General features: G+C 45.0%; 1 protein-coding gene across 1 annotated transcript in view; it reads right to left on the bottom strand.

Annotated features, from left to right (window-relative positions):
* Positions 1-267: 267 nt before the first annotated feature.
* The window catches only part of RSF1 (remodeling and spacing factor 1), a 705,323-nt gene continuing 684,669 nt past the window's right edge, over positions 268-20,921 (bottom strand). Inside the window, exon 16 of the mRNA XM_085623248.1 lies at positions 268-2,665. Coding sequence (XP_085479374.1) covers positions 2,079-2,665 — 587 coding nt within the window. The 3' untranslated portion in view covers positions 268-2,078. The remainder of the gene's footprint in view (positions 2,666-20,921) is intronic.

The following is a 20,921-nucleotide window of genomic DNA, read 5'->3' as shown; positions in this document are numbered from 1 at the left end:
AACCTGTAAAATCCATAATTTTTGTTGTTGTTTTGGGAATTTGGTTTGGAATGCGTTGTAGGCCAAGTGCAGTACTGCCTTTTGGAAACCTACAAAAAAAAGCATGTGAGTACATATCACAAGTATGCCCTCTCCATAACTTATTTTTCATTGACAAAAATAATAATATATATTTGGAGCTATGTCAACTCTTTCAGCACAATACAATAGCCATAGATGATTTCTTACATGTTAAAGACACACACACATTAATTCTACAGATTCATGTTTGGTGTCAATCATATCATAAATGATTTATTCGAACATTAAAAAACATTGTCAATGAGTCCATTCTTTTAGGTCACTGCTTAGATGGGAAGCCACAGACAACTAAAGGTTCTCCATTGCCAGTCACAAGAACACTAGATTCTTTTATTCCGTTTTTATCTGGCAGATTTTAGATGTACTTTGACAAACCTCTACTTGTCAAACAGCAACACTATATATTCAAAACCTGCTAAGACATTCAGACACATTGTTAAAAAAACATACAGAAACAAGAAACCAATGCACCAGTTGACTTCAATTTGAAGTAGCTACTATGGGCACAAATGGACCAATCACATTTTAATCTCAGCCGAGAAATGTGCTGGCAGTCTATTTTCATGTATTGTATGCCATTATGCATGCATGTGAACAAAATACTCATTGGTTGGACCATCATTAGGCTGTTGACTGTATCAGACATAGACCAGCTATATGTTTCTTCAAGTGCCTTCCAAATCTGGCTTATTAAGAATTAAGAAACATCAAGGAATATTCGATCTGGCCAGTTCACTGGATGTACTTTGACACACAACTCCTGAGTGACTCGATCACCATAAAATAGGCTTTAAGGCCTACATCAACAATGGCTTGGAGGTTCTTAATAACTTTTGTAACAGGGTGCAATTGTATCGATGGAACCAGTTTGATTTATTTTGTATATTTAACATTAGTTCCTTCACTGGGCACCAAATTATAAATACAATATTACAAAAACAGCACCACCATCCCATCAGATTAGCTTGGCATACCGATGTGCCAAGTCACTGTGAAGTTAAGCAAGTATGACATCCTGGGAGGATATTTCTGGGTATTAAGAGACCAGTCCGCGGTATTGAGGAACTGGAAAAGTGGTTATTGGTGGTGTTTGGCATGATTTTACCAGTGTCAGAACAACAGCTGATACGTTAACCCTCTAAGGTGCAGAAATTCTATGTGCACAGTTCAACTTCGTAATGCTTCCTACATGGTACCTTGCACTATGAAGTACCAAAGACAATTGCCCAAGATGACTGGTCTTAAATTTCTTAGGCGGATTACTCGAATTTCACACTTAGCATAACTTATGCAGTGCTGTTTGAGAAACTGTACACTGAAATAGGTTTCAAAATTACAAATCTAAAAGGAGCTGCTAAAAAGTATTTTGCTTTTTTATTTCCCCACTTCTATATGGTCAGCTTTGTGACTCAAAGCTGCTTTAAATAAATTTAAAACTGAACCATCTACTGTAGGTTGTCTACGATTCACAAACACCACAGTAAAGTTGTATAATAGTTTATTTTTTAACTGCCTGTTTATCGTAACCTAAGTAGTGAATATTTAAATATAATATATATCATATGAAAAATCTAAAAGCACAAGTGCTTGTTATCCCACCTCCCTCCCACCTAACCCCAAAAACTGAGGGACTTTTGAAACTGGAATGCATTTTATCCCACCCAATTCAAATGCTTGAGCACAGGAAATATAAAGTCAAAATGTACAAATACTTTGTTTATGTTACTCTTATAATCGGCACGCCTCATGAATGAAATTGCCCAGGACCACAAAATAAAAGAAAGATAAAAACATAAAAGGGAATTTACAGCAATTATTTGTCTTAAAAGTTCAAACTGGTCACTTCATAGAAAGACTGCAGGACTGGCAAACATTTGTGTATAAAAACAAAAGGATACTGTACTGGAGGGATTTTGGGAGGAGTAAAATAGCTTGTAGTAACTGGCCCAGTAAGAGAGTTACTGTGGAATAAATTAGCACAGAAATGGAAGGAAGTCTTATAGCTGTTCACTGTTACAGACGTAATCCACAAGGTCAGTTACGCTTAAAAGTTCATCTTCATCTTCCTCTGGTGCTACCACATCCTGCCCATTGTCTGTCCCATTTGGTGGCAAGCTTGTGTTAGGTGTGCTGTCCTTGGGGGCCTGAGACTTCTCACCTGGTTTACCAATTAAGTTCTCAATAGCTTTTCCCGGGCTCTGTCCATTGGTGGAAGGTAAGTCAACAAGACTGTAGTCCAAAGGGCTTTCTACCTTACCAACATTTTCAAAGTCCTCTTCGTCATCACTCTCAATGCGGTAAGAAGGCTTTTTTGTCCCTTCTTTATCTGAGGGCGGGACTGTAGGCTTAGCTGCAGAAACTGATTTTCCTTCATCACAAGTGTTACCCAATCCAGCTGACCTATTTTTATCATCCTCATCCTCATCCTCTTCATCTGTTTCTATGCGATTAAGCCGTTTCCGGATTGGTGCCCCATTTTCCTGCTCTGAAGGTTCATCATCTGAACTTCTGGTCAGTTTTCGGAGGGAATGTTTCTTCTTTTTCCTCAGTACCTCATTTTCAGAATCCTTGGATCCAAAGCTTTCTGAAAATTGAAAGAGCAGCCAAAGGGTTATCGCATAATTATGCACTGTCGGCACAAACTAATTTCATTTAAATGTGAACTAGTATCAGTCACATACATTTAAAAAAAAGAAAAAGTAAAACAAGACGTATAGCACTTGCAGCATTCATTATGCTACAACTACATTCAGATACAATACCCAGCTCATTTTTGTCTTTATTATTATAGATTAAACCTTTAATCCAAATATGTTGGCTATGGGCCTTTGCTATCTCAAGGAAATCCTCCCTGTGTCCCAAAACGTAGGAAATCCAACAAAATAAAAATCTGGTTGAGGGAACTTTTCCGCCCAAGGAAGCCATCAGGGTTGTGGTGACTAAACCCATGCTGTCTCTGGACATTGAGATTAGTTATGTCCGATATTGTTCTAAAGTACAAAGTAGCTTGCTTTGCTGCCGAAAATCTAGGTAACTGATATTAGCATTCTGTCTTGGACATCGTGAGCACCTATCACTTCATCCACATTTTTTGTAAGCTACTTGGCTGACGTATGGTCCGAGACGTAAACAAAAAAGTTTCCTTTTCACTGCTAGGAGAGTACTATAATCCGTTGTTATTCATAAGATAGCAACATACTTAAGTCACAATTACTTCCCTTTAGCTCTAGCATTCATCTATATTGCTACTTTTTGTGTTGTATTACATTGGTTACAACTTTGTTATTTTGTCACAGGCTAACAGTAAATCGTTGTTTAAATTTTCATCTTTCATTTTGTTGAGATTTATAAAGGTATCTGAAGCCAACAAACCTCTACATCCTTAAAACTCCAACCTCCTCCTCGATTTTTTGAGGTTGATATTAAATACGTTGCTCACGGCCAAGATCCACAAGATGGAAACACTACTCAATTTTGCAAGCTGTTATTATTCTCCATCAAAGGAATTCTAGGAAGAGCCCCCAACTATGTGCAGTACCCGAGAACACTTGACAAGAGAAACTTCTTCTTATATTGCCTGTCTACATGCACATATTCTTTTCTTTTTTCCAATTAAACTTTAAAATGATCACTGCCGGTATTCCAAGCAAGATGGAGACCTTTTAAAAGACTCTCAGAATAGTTCCTTCCTGCTTAAGTGACTAAAGCGGACAGTGACTAATGCTTTGAGTTACGCTGAAATTCATGGGAATTGCTGTGGCTTGTTGGGAAGGTGTGCAGACCCAGCACACTGCAATCAAGACGGCAACTCCTTGTGGTGTGATTGGTAGCAGCAATGTGAGCGAGTCTGCAGCTTGGGTAACAGACTAAAGGTGGCTGACAATGCCATGCTGCTGTACCCCTTGGTTTGTAGTTCTGCTTGGGATGCTGTGGAGAGCGGAATGGTCGATTGCCTCATGAAGGGTAATAAGAGATACAAGTCCTTTTAACATAGAACAGTAGAGGCATTACAATTGCAGCAAAAAATAAGATAATTTCATACTTGAAAACATAGGGAGTACATTTCGCCTTCCTGGATGAGGCCCACATTACAGGGCAAAAGGGAACTATGTTAAAGAGGTGGAGAGAACAGGTGTTCCATACTGCCTTTTCCAACAACGATAGGAGTACTTTAATAAGGTTAATCCAGGGATACCCTTTTTCACAGACATAATAGTATAGTAGTGAAGGACACGGAGGGCAGAGAGGTTCTCGTGATGTGCAGACTAGAGGGAGGGAAAAATTACTGGTATTTATGCACTTAATAGTGACCAGGAAACCTTTTCATAATTTTGCTTCACATACAGCACACTTGATACACGTGCCCACACTAAGGGGTGGCGACTTCAATGGTGTAATAGATACATATCTGAACAGGTTCCTTACACTTCAACTGAAATCACTCATAGTACGAGTGCCAAAGTGTTGAGATCAATAAGGATGCGCAGTGTAGATTACGGATTAGAACATTGGAATGTTTAGAGCTCCACTGAAGACAATGGAGTAGCTCCGGGCTTCAAATGGCTGGTAGAAGCCCGGAGCTCCAGACATTTCAATGTTTGTCTTCAAATTTTTCCCTTTTTAATTTAGAACATTCTACCTTTAGTGGGCGGAAGGTTCTGATAGCCTTATAGCCCTTCTGCCTTTGGCTATACCGGTTGTTAAAGGCCCTCTCCCTCATTATAGGTCTGAGGCAGTAAAATTCGGGTTTCAGGGACTTTCACAACCGGTATAGCCCTCAGCAGCAGACTATGATATAGCCTTATAGCCCGCTGAGCCAAAGGCGAGGGCCTTTAACAAGGGAGCGGGGCTTTAATAGCCGTTATAGCCCAGCTACGAAGGGGAGAATGTTCTAACAAATAAAACAAAGGTCTCTGAGCCCTTATAGCCCTTCTGCCTTTGGCTATACCAGTTGTTAAAGGCCCTCTCCCTCATTATAGGTCCCAGGCGCTAGAATTCGGGTTTCAGGGACTTTCACAACCGGTATAGCCCTCAGCAGCAGACTATGATATAGCCTTATAGCCCGCTGAGCCAAAGGCGAGGGCCTTTAACAAGGGAGCGGGGCTTTAATAGCTGTTATAGCCCAGCTACGAAGGGCAGAATGTTCTAACAAACAAAACAAAGGTCTCGGAGCCCTACGGGGTTTAAATCCCCTTGGGCTCCTAGAGACCTTTTTAAAACAACATTGGAATGTTGCTTTGTGGGCTTTTACCGGCCTGTAGAAGCTCGGAGCACTCCATTGTATTCAATGGAGTGCTCCACATTCCAATGTTCTAATATCGTTTATTAGCAACCACACCAGCAGTCTAATCCTGAACCCAGCTGCAACTGCCAGCCCTCTGAATCTTCCCTCCACAATAAGCACGCCAACATTCTGAACAATCCCAGTGTCCTTTGATTAACAATAACAGACGAATGTACAGTACCTTAGACCACAACACAAAGGCATTCACAGGGTGGGCTGATAGTTGGGAGCGAATAGATACTTGACGAATCACCGACCTATGACCGTCATGCCTGATTAGGCAGAAACCTTTATATTTCACAACTGTAAGCCCCTTTTTTGTCATCATCAATATGTGGGAAAAACATTATCTGACCATAAGCCACTGGTAATCTCTCTACATTGGGGCTGCAACAGAGTAGTAATTCCAACTTGGCAGCAACAAGCTGAGTTAGCGATGCAATAAAAGAGGGCAGGCAGACATATTGCAGAGAATGAGGGGGAAGGATTAAATCAAAGTACCAAGCTTTTATCTCTCAATATGGAACTTGAACACCGTGAGAAGATAACTCCTCTGGGAAAGAGAACCATGCTGTACTCTTGAAGAAGCTTAACAGTTTAGACTTCATGGATTTATTCCTCAGTGACACAAGGAAGGTGATAGGGTAGGAGGATGTTTAGCCCGGCTGATCAAGTCAGACACACAGTGCACCCGAACCAAAGCTACTCTTGTTTGCCATTGGTGGTCTACGTCGAGGGAGAAATTAACCCAGCCTTTGTCAAAGATTACTGCCTATTGTATAAGAAGAAAGGGGAGGTTAATGTTGAAGACCTAGACAATTATGCAATGACAACTCACCTCGGGATACTGACCCCTTCGCAGCGAGATGCTTTAGATGCACCTATGTCATTCCAAAAGATTAAAAAAGTAATTTCTAAACTAGCAAATAGAATCAAACCAGAGACTGACAGTTTAACCACCGAGTTTCACTTTATCATCGCGATATCCTGGTACCATGAGTTGGCATGCTATGTCAATCTCATCATACAATCAGAGGCGCGTTGATAGTGTTCATCCCAAAGCCTAGATGCGATTCCCTCAAAAATATCCTACACTGCAGACCCCTTAGGTATTGTGAGGGTAATCTCCCACATAATCAACCCTGATCAGAACGTATTTTTTCCCCGGGCAGAGTACCTCTCTAGACATCCGCGCAGCCTCCCAGATTAAGGAGGAAAACACGGATAATAATTTTCTTCCTGTAGTGAAATCTATAGAAAGGAATTTGATACACTAGGGTGGCAATATTTATTCACAAAACAAATAGTTTCTTACCTGTCGGTGTAGTTTTGCAGCTGGAAGATCTTTCTGGATTCACTATGCTGTGCATTATTCCGCGATCTTGTGGTTGGGTCCGGATTCGTAGTCTTTCTTTTGTTTTTTTGTTTTTTTTGTAGCCCAGGTGGGCGGCGACGACCCACCATTTGGTGCACCTCTCGTGACGTCGTCGTGCTTCCTGCGGAAGTCCCACCTTTGGGGCGCCATCTTCGGGTTCTTCCCCCCCCCCTTTTTTTTTTCTTTTAAACCCTAGGCGATTGATTAGTCCTTCAGTTCATTTTCTGTACGTTATTATTTCTCCTGATGTTTTCCACTTCACCCCCTCTTCCTCCAGCCTCATCTTCCTGGCGGAGGTGGGTGGGTTCGCTAGTGAATCCAGAAAGATCTTCCAGCTGCAAAACTACACCGACAGGTGAGAAACTATTCGTTTTGCAGCGTGAATCTTTCTGGATTCACTATGCTGTGCATAGACTTTGTAGCGGTTTTTCCCTAATTTTGTGGTGGCTGGGTGGTAGATGAGCGTTGGTCGTTGAAAATGTGTTGAAGCACCTTCTGTCCAACCTGTGCTCCCTTGTTCATCTGAATGTCCACGCAGTAGTGTTTCGTGAACGTGTGCACAGATGCCCAAGTTGCCGCTAGACATATGTCCTGAATGGGCGTGTTCGCCAGGAAGGCAACGGTGGCCCCCTTCTTCCTTGTGGAGTGAGCCTGAGGCCCCTCCGCTAGCTCCTGTCCAGCCTGTTTGTGGCAGAATTGAATAGTGAGGGCAATCCATCTAGCGATGGTGCCCTTAGTCACTGGTCTACCCATGAAGCTAGTAGCAAAGGACACAAACAACTGCTTTGATTTCCTGAGTTCCTTGGTTCTCTCAATGTAGTGCATCACCGCTCTTCTAGCGTCGCGGGTGTGCAGAGCCTTTTCTGCGTTTGAAGTCGGGTTTTGGAAGAAACTTGGTATCTGAATACTCTGATTCATGTGGAACGCCGACACCACCTTGGGCATGAAGTGTGGGTCTGTCCTCAGGACTACCCTGTCTTTGTGAATCTGAATTTAGGGTTCCTGTAGTGTTAGTGCTTGAAGCTCGCTCACCCTGCGTAGTGAGGTTATGGCCACCAGAAAGGCCGTTTTCATCGTCAACATTTGCAGTGTGGCCTTGTGAATGGGTTCAAACGGTGCCTTCATGAGCTCCGTCAGTACCACGTTGAGATTCTATGCTGGCGGCGGCAACCTTTTAGGAGGGGCAATTCTTTTGGCTCCTTCCATGAATCTCTTCACGACCTGCGAAGTGAAGAAACTTCCACCCTTCTCACCTCTGGTGTAGGCAACGATCGCCGCTAGGTGTACCCTTAGGGAGCTCGAGCAGAGGTTACTCTTTAGAAGGTGTGTGAGGTACCTCAGTACTGTTGAGTCTCTTGTCATTCTGTTTTGCAGGCCCTTCTTCCTGCACCACACAGTAAATCTCTGCCATTTGGCGCTGTAGCATTTTCGTGTAGTTGGTTTCCTTGCCTCCCGTAGCACCCGCATAGTGCTAGGAGGCAATTTAAGGTGAGCGAACTCTAGGTCTTCAGGAGCCATGCCGCCAGGTTGAGGCTCTCTGGCTGCGGATGCAGGACCTCTCCGTTTTGCATGGAGAGCAGATCCCTTTTTCTCTCGAACCTGTGGGGATTGCCCAGTGCCATTTCTTGAATTTGTGAGAACCATGTCTGTCTTGCCCACTGCGGAGCCACTAGGATCAGAGTCATGTTGCTGGTTCTGCACTTGTCGAGCACTCTTTGCAACAGGGGTATCGGTGGAAAGGCGTAGGCAAATGTCCTCGACCAGCTTATCCATAGGGCATTTCCTTGGGATTGCTGATCTGGTTGCCTGGACGCGAAGCTTTGGCATTTTGCATTTTGGCGTGTTGCAAACAGGTCTACTGTGGGAGTTCCCCATCTCTGGAAAAGCTTCTCCGTTTCCTGGCCATTGAGCTCCCACACGTGTGATGCCGAGGTTTGCCTGCTTAGCCAGTCTGCCTCCACATTGTCCTTCCCCGGAAGGTGAATTGCCAGTAGATCTATCCTGAGAGGTATGGCCCATCTCCAAATCTCCTGTGCCAGAGAGGAGAGAGGGAACGACTGTGTCCCACCCTGCTTGTTGATATAGAACTTTGCCGTGGTGTTGTCTGTTTGAACCACCACCCTCTGGTTGTACAGGTGCCTCTCGAATGCCTTCAGGGCTAGCAGAATGGTTTTCAATTCGAGGTAATTGATATGGCGTACCGCATCTGCTGGAGCCCACAGACCCCTCACTCTGAGGTTGTCCATGTGCGCTCCCCATCCCTTTTGCGATGCGTCCGTGGTAATGGTCATTGTTGGGTTTGGTGGTGTCAGGCTTCTCCCTGCTGTCATGTTGTCTCTGTTCCACCAAGTCATCTCCTCCTGCACTGCGTGCGTAACAACCACTAGATCTTCCCAACTGTCGTTTGCTTGTGACCATTGTTGTCGTAGCCATTCTTGGAATGGTCTCATGTGCAGGCGTACATTCGGCACCAGCTGGATACATGACGCCATCATCCCCATCATCTTGCTCACTGACCTCACTGTCAGAGCTCGCCCCTTCTGGTAGAGACATGTCTCCTTCAGTAGGGCATCCGTTCTCCTGTCGCTGGGCACCACTGTGCTGTTCAGGGTGTTGATTTTTGCTCCCAGGAAAATCTTCACCTGTTCCGGTTCCAGCGATGACTTCCCCCAGTGTATCGAGAACCCCAGGTTCGTCAGAGTGTCTGTCACGCGTGTTGCGTGTCTCTCGCACTTTTCGCGTGTGTTTGCCTTGACCAGCCAGTCGTCTAGGTAGGGGTAGACATGGATCCCCTGCTTTCGTAGGTGGGCCTCGACCACCGACAGGCATTTTGTAAAAACCCTTGGCGCCGATTTTAGCCCGAAGGCCAGGGTTGTGAACTGGTAGTGTTCCTGGTCGATGTTGAACCTTAGAAGTCCCTTGTGCCTTCTGTTTATTGGGATGTGCAGGTAGGCATCCTTGAGATCCACGGTAACCATGAAGTCCCCGTCTCTTATTTGGGGGAGCACTTCCTGCAGCGAAGTCATTTTGAACTTCTGCGTTCTGATGAACTTATTTAGGTATCGCAGGTCCAGGATGGGTCTGACGTTTCCGTCTACCTTCGGGACCACAAAATAGTTCGAGTAGACCCCTTTGTTGCGTTCTTTGAACGGCACTGCCTCTATGGCTCTTTTTTCTAGTAGTTTCAGGGTTTCTTCTCTGAGTAGGGCCAGTTCTTGAGCCGATCTCTGCCTTCCCTTTGGTCTTCTGTTCGGAGGTCTTTTCTCCAAATCCACGCAGTATCCGTATTGCATGACGTTCAGTATCCACTTGTCTGTGGTTATACGCCGCCACTCTTGGAGGTAGATCCTCAGCCTTCCGCCTACTGGTGTTGGATGCTCGTAGGCTTTTGACTCTTCTCTCCCCCTTGATGTTACTGTATTGCGCCTCACCCTTGGGGGCATGTCGAGGGTAGGCGTCTTCCTGCGTGCTGAGTCACTTTCATGAGGGTTGGTCACTCCCTCTCCTCCTCTGGCCACGTCCGTTCCCTCTCCCGCGAAAGGACTGGCCCCGAGGTTGGTACTGCCAGTTTTGCTTCTGTTGACCTTGTTGTCCGTGGCTATCACCCTGCTGACCCTGCTGGAACGTCTGGTGCGACGCTCCCTGCTGGCTTCCTCCCCGACCGTAGGGTCTTCTAGAGGGGTTGCCTCTCCTCATCCCTCTTAGCTGTAGGGCCCCCATGGACCTCGCCGTTTCGTTTTCTTTTTTCAGCTGGGTGAGTTTCTCGTCTACTGTTGCTCCGAACAGTGTTTCTCCGTTGAAGGGGGTGCTAAGGATGTTGTTCTGCACCTCCGGTTTGAATCCCGAGATTCTGAGCCATGCATGTCTTCTCTCGGTGACCCCTATGGCCATTAGTCTCGCCGAAGTCTCTGCCCCGTCCAGCGCCGTCTTTATACAAGAGTTGGCGATGTTTTTTCCTTCTTCCACCAGGTGGGAGGCTCTTTGTCGGTATTCTTCGGGGAGGTGTTTTACTAGCTCCCCCATCTCGTCCCAGTGCTGGTACTGGTGCCTATTGAGGAGTGCATTGGAATTCGCCATGCGCCAGTGCATTGCGGCGTTCCTCTCTACCTTTCTTCCCGTGAGGTCTATCCTCCTGCTCTCTTTATCTGGTGGTGGCCCCGAAGTTGCTGGCACGTTGGCCCTTCTCCTGGCCGTGGAAGCTATGATGGAGTCGGCAGTGATACTACCCTTGATGTAAGGGGGGTCCAGAGAAGAGTGCTTATACTTCTTCTCCGTCCTGGGCGTGATCGAACGGCAAGTCGCTGGTTCCTTAAAGGCCTCTCTCCCCTGATTCATCACACTTTGTAGCATGGGAAGGAATTGGCTCCTCGTCTGGATGGGGAGCAGGGTCTCGAGGAGGAAATCGGCTTTCGGCCTCTCTTCATCCAGTTTCACGCCGAAGGCTGTCGCTGCGCTCCTGACCACCATATTGTACACCCCGATGTCGTCGGGTGGCGAAGGCCTCGAAGGTTACGTGTCCACGGGCTCCTCCGGGTTTTCGGTGTCGAGATCCTGCCATTCGATGTCGTGGCTGGTAGATGGCGCCGAGCTGTAGAACTACTGCTGGTCTTCTTCCTCGGCTTCGCCTTCATAATAGGTCTCGTCTTCCTCTTCAAGATCTCTCGTCAGCCCCTCGGTGTCGAATTCGTCCTCGATTTCGACGACGTTCGTCAGTGGAGCCGTTGGAATCTTGAATTCCTTCATCTTGGCGTCGAACTCCTTCTTCCTTTGAAGGATGTTCTCCATTTCGGCCTCGAGCCGCCTCTTCTTTTTCTCCATCTCGGAGATGCTTTTGGCGTCGACCGCGGGCCTTTTCGACGGAACTTGCGTCGACGCCGACCGTTCCTTCTGCGTCAAGCGTCCCGTTTCATGGGTTGTCTTCGACGATCCTTGCCTTTCGGCGTCTTTCGGCACCAGGGAGTCCTTTTCGAAGGATCCGCTCGGCCTCTTGTCCATGGTTCCCCCCTTGGTCGTCGAAGTTTTCGGCGCCGGGGCTGCCTTCGTGGACTTTGACTCAGATTTTCTCGAGTCACCCTCGGGTTTTCGAGGTATTTTCTGTTTTGAGCTCAACGATTCTCTTACCTCGTCTCTACGACCGTGAAGTTTTCGGGTCCCTCGGCGACGTTGTCCTCATCGTCCGTGGAGAGGCCCAGATCGTAGAGCGACGGGGCCTTACTCTTGCCCTCCATGCTGGCGTTGGCTCTTCTCTGTCGTTCTCTCACCCGGAGCGCCTTCGGCGCGAAGGCTGAGCAGGCGTTGCAGTCCTTACTCTGGTGGTCGACCGGTAGGCAGAGGTTGCAGACCGGATGCTGGTCCTTCTGCGCGAACTTGTGGTGGCAGTTAGGGCAGAACTTGAATGGCGTCTTGTCCATTGCGCTCATGGCCTCTGAATGCGCATTCTCCAAGGGCGTCGAAGAAAAAGGCGCAAAACTTCCTTCTTCGTGCTCCTGATGTAATATATTCCTTTCCTGTGATATCTTCGTAGTTAGTTATCCACGAAACTCGCTTTTGCTTCTTCTTCCTTCGATTGTAATTCTGGAGCTTTCCGATGACGATCCAGACCCAACGGCGGAAAAAAGAATCTGAAGATGGCGCCCCAAAGGTGGGACTTCTGCAGGAAGCACGACGACGTCACGAGAGGTGCACCAAATGGTGGGTCGTCGCCGCCCACCTGGGCTACAAAAAAAAAAAAAAAAAAAAAAAAGAAAGACTACGAATCCGGACCCAACCACAAGATCGCGGAATAATGCACAGCATAGTGAATCCAGAAAGATTCACGCTGCAAAACTGAGGAGGCTAGGCATGGGATTCGAAGTGATGGTGTGGATCTCTCTGGAATGTACTGACCCTGTTGCCAGAGTATGCAGTTGATAGATAAAACAAGCTTCCAAGTTGTGAAGAGGGACTTGACAGGGCTGTTCCCTGGTTAGTGTGCCTAAGGGGGTTGGGTAGCAATCTGGGTATGGAACTGACTTACCAAACTCATGTCATTTTATTGTATGCTGACAATACTTTTGTATTTGAGTGATGTAACATTGGGTCTCGTAGATGCTGCGGTCAGTTAGGTACTTTTTTCATATTCAATGGGATTGCTGGTGTTACAAAAATACCGGATTGCTGTGGTTGAATGTATAAGCACTGTCTGTGAATGTACTTGAGATTCTACTGCTAAATGGTGTCTTCTCAATATATGCGACGCATCAAACTTGAATCGCATGGATAGACTATGGGTCATATTTGGACTAATGGTAGCTAAACAGAATGGCGCACATTTATGGGGGAGGTGGAGCAGCCACCGCAATTAAGGGACTGGGAAAACAACATGGATTGATGCACGTTTGCTGAAAAGGTAGTCTATGAAAGGAGGAGGGGCTCACAGAAATGGGCGAAGATCTGGGGAATGTGGAATGACTACAGGGGTAACCCAGGTGCAATGCTTATTGAGTCTGGTATGGAATGTGGCTTCTGATCGTCATGGTATATTGGAAAATGTGGGCGTGGCCGAAGGATGTGATGTGGGCAATGTATAATAGACTGCGCAGGAAAGGATTGCAGTCTCTGCCTATATACAGTATTGAATGGCAATGTATGATTTCTCTATGGTTTTTCTTTGGCTATATTGCTTTCATGTTGAAAATAATAAGCAGACTTCTCAAAAAAAGATCATAATGGCACTTAAGAAAGAGTGCAGCTGGCATGTCAAAATGTGTTCAATAAACTTCTACGCAGGACATCTGTGGTGGTATCAGAGACGCGGATGGAGCACATCTGGCGTGATTTTATGCCATCAAGACCTTGTGAAAGGAGATACTTAGCCAGATTGAACTGAGCAAAAAGGTCAAGCTGTTGATGAAGATCCAGACTTTTTTTGATCATTTATTGGGCTCTGTAAAAATGTTGCTAGTTTTTATCTCTGATTTGCACACTAGACACAGACATTTTCGAAAAGCCCTTGCTCTAGAAAACATTACTCGTTAATGAACCAAAAGGATCATATGTTTCAGTGTGGCATCCCAATGATGACCTAGATTTTGAGCAACAGATAACATGCTCTCCATCCACAGCAACTCAACTTTTCTCTTGGACCAAAGAGTGAGGCTGACAGATTGGAAACCCCAGAAACTAGTTAACTTGAGGAAAGGAGGATTTTCACTTCACTGTGTAACGACTGCGGTCTGTTTTAGGGTGAGGAGGGGAGGAGAGAGAGCCAGAAGGGTTTATTTCTTCTACTGTATTATTTTAGTATTTGGATTTCTACACCTCAATTTCATTCTGTAGCCATAAAATCCAATAACATATTTTACATTAAAATTGACAATATATTCAACAATGCTAATAGACATCTTGCATGGGTTTCCATTTAGATCAACTTTCGTGGCTTGCAAGAGAAGTGGGCTGACTGATCATAAATTTAGTACAGATTTCTATGAAGGAGGACTTTGAGTATAAGTAACTTTTGCTTCTCCATCTGAGAGCCTCAAGAATATTCATAGGCACTGAATGAACCAGCAAGCTCATCCATAATCGTGTGGTATGAGGCAAAGGGACAAGGCAGCAGAAAAAAGTGGCCAAAGGACAAATGTTTTCCACTGCAAAAATGTTTCCTAGGTCCTCATTGGTGTATGTTCTGCAATCGGGGACTAGGAAATAAAGCCTATTATATGTCATTCACAAAAAACAATTACCAGAAGTTCATCTTTCCTTTCATATTCTTCTATGACATGGGACCCTAAATCTTCTTGAGATGATGCTTGCAGATATTTCAAGATTACATTAAGTATCTAGCCAGACCAAAAATTAGCTGAACATCCTTGTACGTTTTATATATTCTTAAGCCTCCTGAAGTGTTGCTCATACTTTTAAATAAAGGAACTAAATATTCTTAAGCGGCCTGAAGTACAATGGACATAAAATAGAAAGTGTACCTGCATTTCCGTACCCCTGTGCAACAGTGATAAGACATTAATTAATACCTCGAGGGTCCCCTTGAACTGGATAATGAGGATAATACCAAAGCACCTAAAATGTTTTTTACAATAAGGCACTTTGCCAACTGAGGCTCCAAAAAATCTGGATTACAAACAGTAAAAATAAAAAATGTTATTCACCCTGTAACCATTTGTTAATAGCTTTTAGTGCTGGAGATTTGCACGCTTTGAAAAACTCCTGCCATCTTGTGTTATTTTGCTTCAGTGATTTTCGATCTTGAGATATCCTGTGACTCTTCCCTAATCTATAATGCACCAGATGAAAGACTCCATCAGACTGTTTTCCACAGCGGGTGAGTAATGAAAAGGGGAGTAGCGTGAAGAACATACGTATAGGGTGAATTGGGACTCAAACGCAATACCAAATATCTTAATTCATTATTTGTTTCTGGGAGAGTGTATGTTAATCTACCTCATTACAAACCAATGGTAACAGGGTGACTAACATTTCCTGTTTGTAGCATGTGCTGTTGTAGAGCACATGCTTTTCATGGATTAAATAGCAGTACTCCCTCATGCAAGCAGAAGCTAGCAAGCAGATGACGCAAATGTTTAGAGTAACGTTTCAACATTTGGTCAACCAAAGCCTCTTCCCAATCTTGAATATCACTACAATAATGGTTAGTGAATGTGTCTGGAGTTAACCATATAGCAGCTATACAGATCTTTGCTGCTGGAATGTTCCCTAAAAAAGCCACAGTTGCACACATCTTTCTAGTTTAATGTGCCTTGTGAGCAGCATGCAGTGGACCTTTTCCATTAGCAAATATTGTGAGTAAGCATTTTACCCTCCATCTCACCATACAATACTTAGAAATGGGATTTCCCAAGAGGGGCTTCATAAAAGCCACTGTTGCTTGGTCTTTCGGTTTACTTTTGTCCTATCAATGTAGTACATTAGAGCTCTCTTGACACCTAATTTGTGTAATGCCCTCTCTGCCGTTGTGTCAGGATGTGGAAAGAAGATAGGAAACTCCACTGCCTGATTCACATGGAAAGGAGAAACCTACTTGGTTAAAAGCTTTGGTTTTGTCCTGAGCCCTGTGTGAACTTGTATAAAACGTTACTCCACTGTCAGTGCTTGCAACTCACTTATAACTACAGGAATTTAAAACAAGAAGTGTGTTCTCTGTTTTGCATGTAGGCTGGCACAACCACTAAGTATAACGGAATAGAGATGCGAATGCTGCTATTGAAGCTTTTTGAAGGTGCAGTAGGTAACGCATGATATCCTGCACCGTTGCTTTGGGTGTTTTGGTTTCTTTACTTGGCCAGTAAGGACACATCGTTTTCATTTTGCAGTATAGCATGCATGTATGGTGGGCTAGCGTGCCTCATGCAGGATTTACAACTACTCCTCAGGAAGTTGAAGGTCACAAAATCATGTGGCCGCCAGTGCTAAAATATGTATAGAGACAGTAGTAGAGAGGAGTATGCATTGATCCCTCACAAATTCATCCATAGTGAATTGTCCATGAACGGAGGGTGTAGGAACGTGGAGGTGACGTTTTGGCCATTTCTGTATTTTCTACAGAGGCAAACAAATCGACTATGGGTGTGTCAAAGTTCTGAAAGTACCTCTGGAAGTACTTGACGATACATTGTAAACTTCTTGATGCGTCCCGCATAGCTAGTGAGGCAGTGAATTACCCAATGCCAGATCTTTTGGGCTAGTGCTGACAGATGAGAATAGGGAGTCCCTCCTTGTTTCTGGATGTAGTACATGGAGGACACAGGGGCCGTCTATACTAGGACTGTTTTGCCTCAAATTATCATGTAATATGCTCTGAGTGCCAACTGAATAGCAGTCAGATCCAGGTACTAGATGACATTTTCCTGCTGTTTTTGAATCCACGTAGCTAGTTACCCGCCACTATGTAAACTATAAAACAACCTAGCACAGTCATTGGACTATGTCATCAATTATGTCATAGAACAGATCATCAGTGATGCCATATGTGAGGTCATAAGCAGTGCATAGCGGGGGTGCAAGTTATAGTTAGTGCTCCTGAGTATAACTGCTGAATATCTGGGTATTTTTTTTGTTTTGTTCAAAACGTTAATGTTGTCGCTGACATTCACCCAACTATAACGTTACTTTAAACTTTGTTTCTTTCAGTAAATGTCTAGGTATTTAACGTAAAGTAATACTTGATTACTGTGCACAATTGGTGGGTTGCCTTAGGGCCTGACCTTGGGGATCCCATTCCCCCCGGGGTAGTTTAAAAAAACTGAGCAAAAAATTATTCTTTTTATCACACCGAACTAGTTTTTTTACCTTGTTTTCGGCTCTGTGCACTAGTCTTGACGCACACAATCTCATGGATGTCTAGCATTGCTGCATGGGTTTTTCATTCTACCTCAGCCCATGCCGAGGTCTCCAGGGCCTTTCCAAGCAGATAGGCAGCTGGAGGTTTTGGAGAGACCACTACTTTATTTCAGGCCTGTAAACCCCCTCACCCAACACTGTCTAATATTACGATAGCCATGGCATGGTTAGTAGTAAGTTTCACAAAATCTGGAATACCAGTGTAAAAACCTAACCATGGGGAAGAACAGGGTTTTCACTGAACATGTATGAAAATCCTCTTTCCAGAAAGAAAAATTATTTTCTAGAGTCCCCTCACCCACCACGGTTTCCCCTAGGTGGCATGCTTCATCACCGGGGTCCTCTCAATCCGCTGTGGATTGAGGCGTGCTGCGACTTGCGGAAACGGTTAGGTTTTTATTCTGGTATTCCAGATTTTGTGAAACTTCATTCAGTTAGGAGGGTGAACCTAACCTCAACCTCTTTCTCTCCCATCTTTTGATTGCATGGTTAGTAGTAACACTGTCAGCGTTGGTGACTGGATAAGACTTTACAATCAGGTATTGCTCTTGGGAAACCAGTGTGTCTTTCACCATGGTGACAATGGCACCTGTATCCCACAGGGCTTCTATCCTAGTCCCATTTATCTAAGGTATTGCAAATACATTTTTAAGTTGGGAGGCCACACAGCTAAAGTGGCAAACACAACTTCACCCTCGGAGACTAGAACTGCTTCAGTGTCAACCCGGATTTGCTCTGAGCACACCGTTGATCCCATCTGGAGATTGGCTACACCAGTACTAACTGGAGGAGGACAAGGGGGCTTATTGTTAGGACAAGTAGAATCTCTAGTTAAGTGTCTCAACGCCTTACAGTTGAAACACCAGGCCTTCTGGGGATCAAAGTTCTTCCCTTTGTACCTACCATTGAACTGAGAAGAGTTTTGGGACTTACTCCCTTGAGCAGGTTTGTGAGGCCCTTTAGAAGACTCTGGTTTTATGTCTTTGGGGTTCTCACCCCCTTTCCCCATGGGAGGTTTGGTAACCCCTTTCTTGTGGTCACCCCCAGTAGCTGTTTTTGTTACCCTAGTCTTGACCCAGTGGTCTGCCTTCTTTCCCAATTCTTGGGGAGAAATTATACCTAGGTCTACCAGATGTTCATACAACTTTTCATTAGTGCAATTACTCAAAATATGTTCTTCCATAAAAAGATTGTATAGTTCATTGAGATCCAGGACTGGTTTTTGGAGCCTCTCTGAATCAAATCCTATATTCCTCAGTTGTGAGCCCAAAGCCCTCAATCAGAGTGTTCTTCTTGAGGTCATAAGACCCAGCATCTGCCCCTGTAAGGGTCAGGGGTCTGTCTTTGCAGTGACCAGTGAACAGTTCCCAAAGGAGTGCCCCCCCCCCCCATTTCACAAGCTCTCTCAAAAGCTGTGAACCATTTGGTGAAGTCATCACCTTCCTCAAATTTGGGGACAATCCCTTTGGGGATTTTGGGATCATAAGATTGCTCTCTGTCCCTATTTATTAGGTTGCTGCCACCACTGATGGGAGCTAAGCCCATCTCTGCTCTTTCTAGAGCCAGGAGTCTGGTCTCTAGGTATAATCTTTTGGGTAACCTCACTAAGAGGTTGATCACCTCATTGAGGCTGTCCTCAATGGACTAAGAAGCACCTTGCCCACCTGTGTGGGATCTAGGTGCTGTAAAATGTAGTCTTGAAGTCAGGGGCACAGGGGCCCTGTTCACCCTAGAAAGCAAGGGAGGTTGGAAGTTAACCTCATCCCCTCTATCCCCTTCATCTGAGAGGTCTTCACCTTGCTCCGAGGGGTGGTCCTTAGCATACCCTGCAAACCGCTCCCGGAGCTTTTGTTTAGAGGGATGGGAACCCATGGTAATATTTTTAAGTTTACACCGAGACCGTAACTTCCTAAATTCTAAATGGAGATATGGGGTGAGGTCGAGCTACTCAACCATGTACTCCATGTCATTGGTTATATTTTCACTAATAGCTGAGTTCTTGTTAAGAGACATTCTATAAAAAGATTCTAACCCTCTTACCCCTAATTATGATGAGTTTTTATATTTCTAAAATTCTAAAGGGACTTAACCAACGCCCTAACAAGACTTAGTAATTTGTTACAATTTGTCAATTAAAAAAAATCAGAATTCTAAAGATAATTTAGAAGTTCTATTGTGTGATCAGGTATTGACCAATTTAGGAAGCTGGCTCTGTATATACTATACTAAAGTAAGGTATAGTGTGCATTGAGTCTAGTGGATCCCATAGATAGGCAGAGGCTAAAGTAGGTAACACCTTACTCTCTATTTGTGGAAGTGTGGACGAGTAGTAAGGTTTTATCAGAGGGTAGTGTTAAGCATTTATTGCACACACTCAGGCAAGAAATGATTTCACACACTCAAAGACTGAACTATGACCAATTTGTTTGGTATAAAATTATTATTTAGTTGTTTTCTATTTCTAGAATGAAGCCAGGCATGGTACAGGTAAGTGTAATAGTACTTTGCAAGAAAAATGCAGTTAAATACAGTTTGAATGCAACTGAATGCAATTGGATTGGTTACATGTAAGCCACTTGTTCATAAAACAGTTGGAATTTTCAGTTACTATTGAGATTACTTTGTAAGTTACTTGTCAGATTACTTTTTGAGTTACTTTTTCTACAAGGTGTGATATACCTAGATATCACACTGGGACATTTCCTAGATAAAGTAAGTCAGTTTTTGTAAATATACAGTTTCTTAAGGTTTCATACAATTTACCAACTCCACACTTGGAACCTTTTTCACAGAAAAGCAGTCAATGCAATCATATGGGAGAAAAAGAAGTTATCGGTTTAAAGGTAAGTACTTAGTTTAAGGGAGTCGGTTTTCTGGGGTTAGAACAAGGGTTCCCTCAGGATGCACTCTCAAAGCACCCTCAGCGGCACTAGGGCGGCCGGGTGCAGAGTGCTTAGCCCCATGTTATTCAATGGGGGAATAGTGCCTCCGGTTGGTGGTTGCTCACAAGCGGGCCACAAGGTTGTGGGAGCAAAGCACCTGGAATTAAGCTCAGGGCAAAAGGGGGTTCAAGTTAGCATCCAAAGCGGCACCAGGGTGGGCGGGTGCAGGGTGCTGTTTTGGCTTGGGGTGTCCTGTGACTTTCAATGTGGATTCTCCGGTTTAAACAAACACTGCAGGCTTGGGCACAAAGATCTTCTTGAGGCGACCACTGGTTGGAGAGGTAAGTTGGGATGTCGTGGGATGCCGGCACACCATCGGCTGGGCCACCCAAGGCCGTGGGGCATCAGGTGCAAGGGTGTCTTTTGGCGTTGAGTTCTTCTTACCGGCTCCGGTCGGAGGGATCCTCCAGAAAGGGGCTGCAGGCGCCGTCAGGAGACTCGAGGCAGGTCAGGGATCACCAGATCCAAGGTCAGGATCGCCGGGGAGACCTCCTTGTGGTGTTGGGCCACTTGAACTTGGGCCGTGGGTGTCTGGTGGGGGAAGACAGGGCAGGGCAGGCCCTCCGGGTTCTGGGGGGCTGCAGGACACACCGGGACTTTGCTGGAGCAGATTGAGGTCGGGAGAGGCCGGTAGGGCTGGGGCCAAGTCAGTTGTTGTCCTCCTCTTCTTCCTTCAGCGCAGCTATCTGGTCCTCCTTCTTCTTGTCTCTTCTCGTCTCAGGAGGCATGGTTCAGGGTTGCCTCTAAATACTACATTTAGGGGCGTTTCAGGACGGTAAAGGTTGGGACCAATGGGTCCCTTCCCTGGGGTGGGTACACTCCCTATTATGCCACCCTCCAGTGGGAGGGGGGCATAAGCCTTTACCTGGTTGGCGGAGTCCCC

This window comes from Triturus cristatus, chromosome 8 (genome assembly GCF_964204655.1).
Source record: "Triturus cristatus chromosome 8, aTriCri1.1, whole genome shotgun sequence".
Classification (NCBI taxonomy): domain Eukaryota; kingdom Metazoa; phylum Chordata; class Amphibia; order Caudata; family Salamandridae; genus Triturus; species Triturus cristatus.
This window is presented reverse-complemented; position numbering and strand designations above follow the sequence as displayed.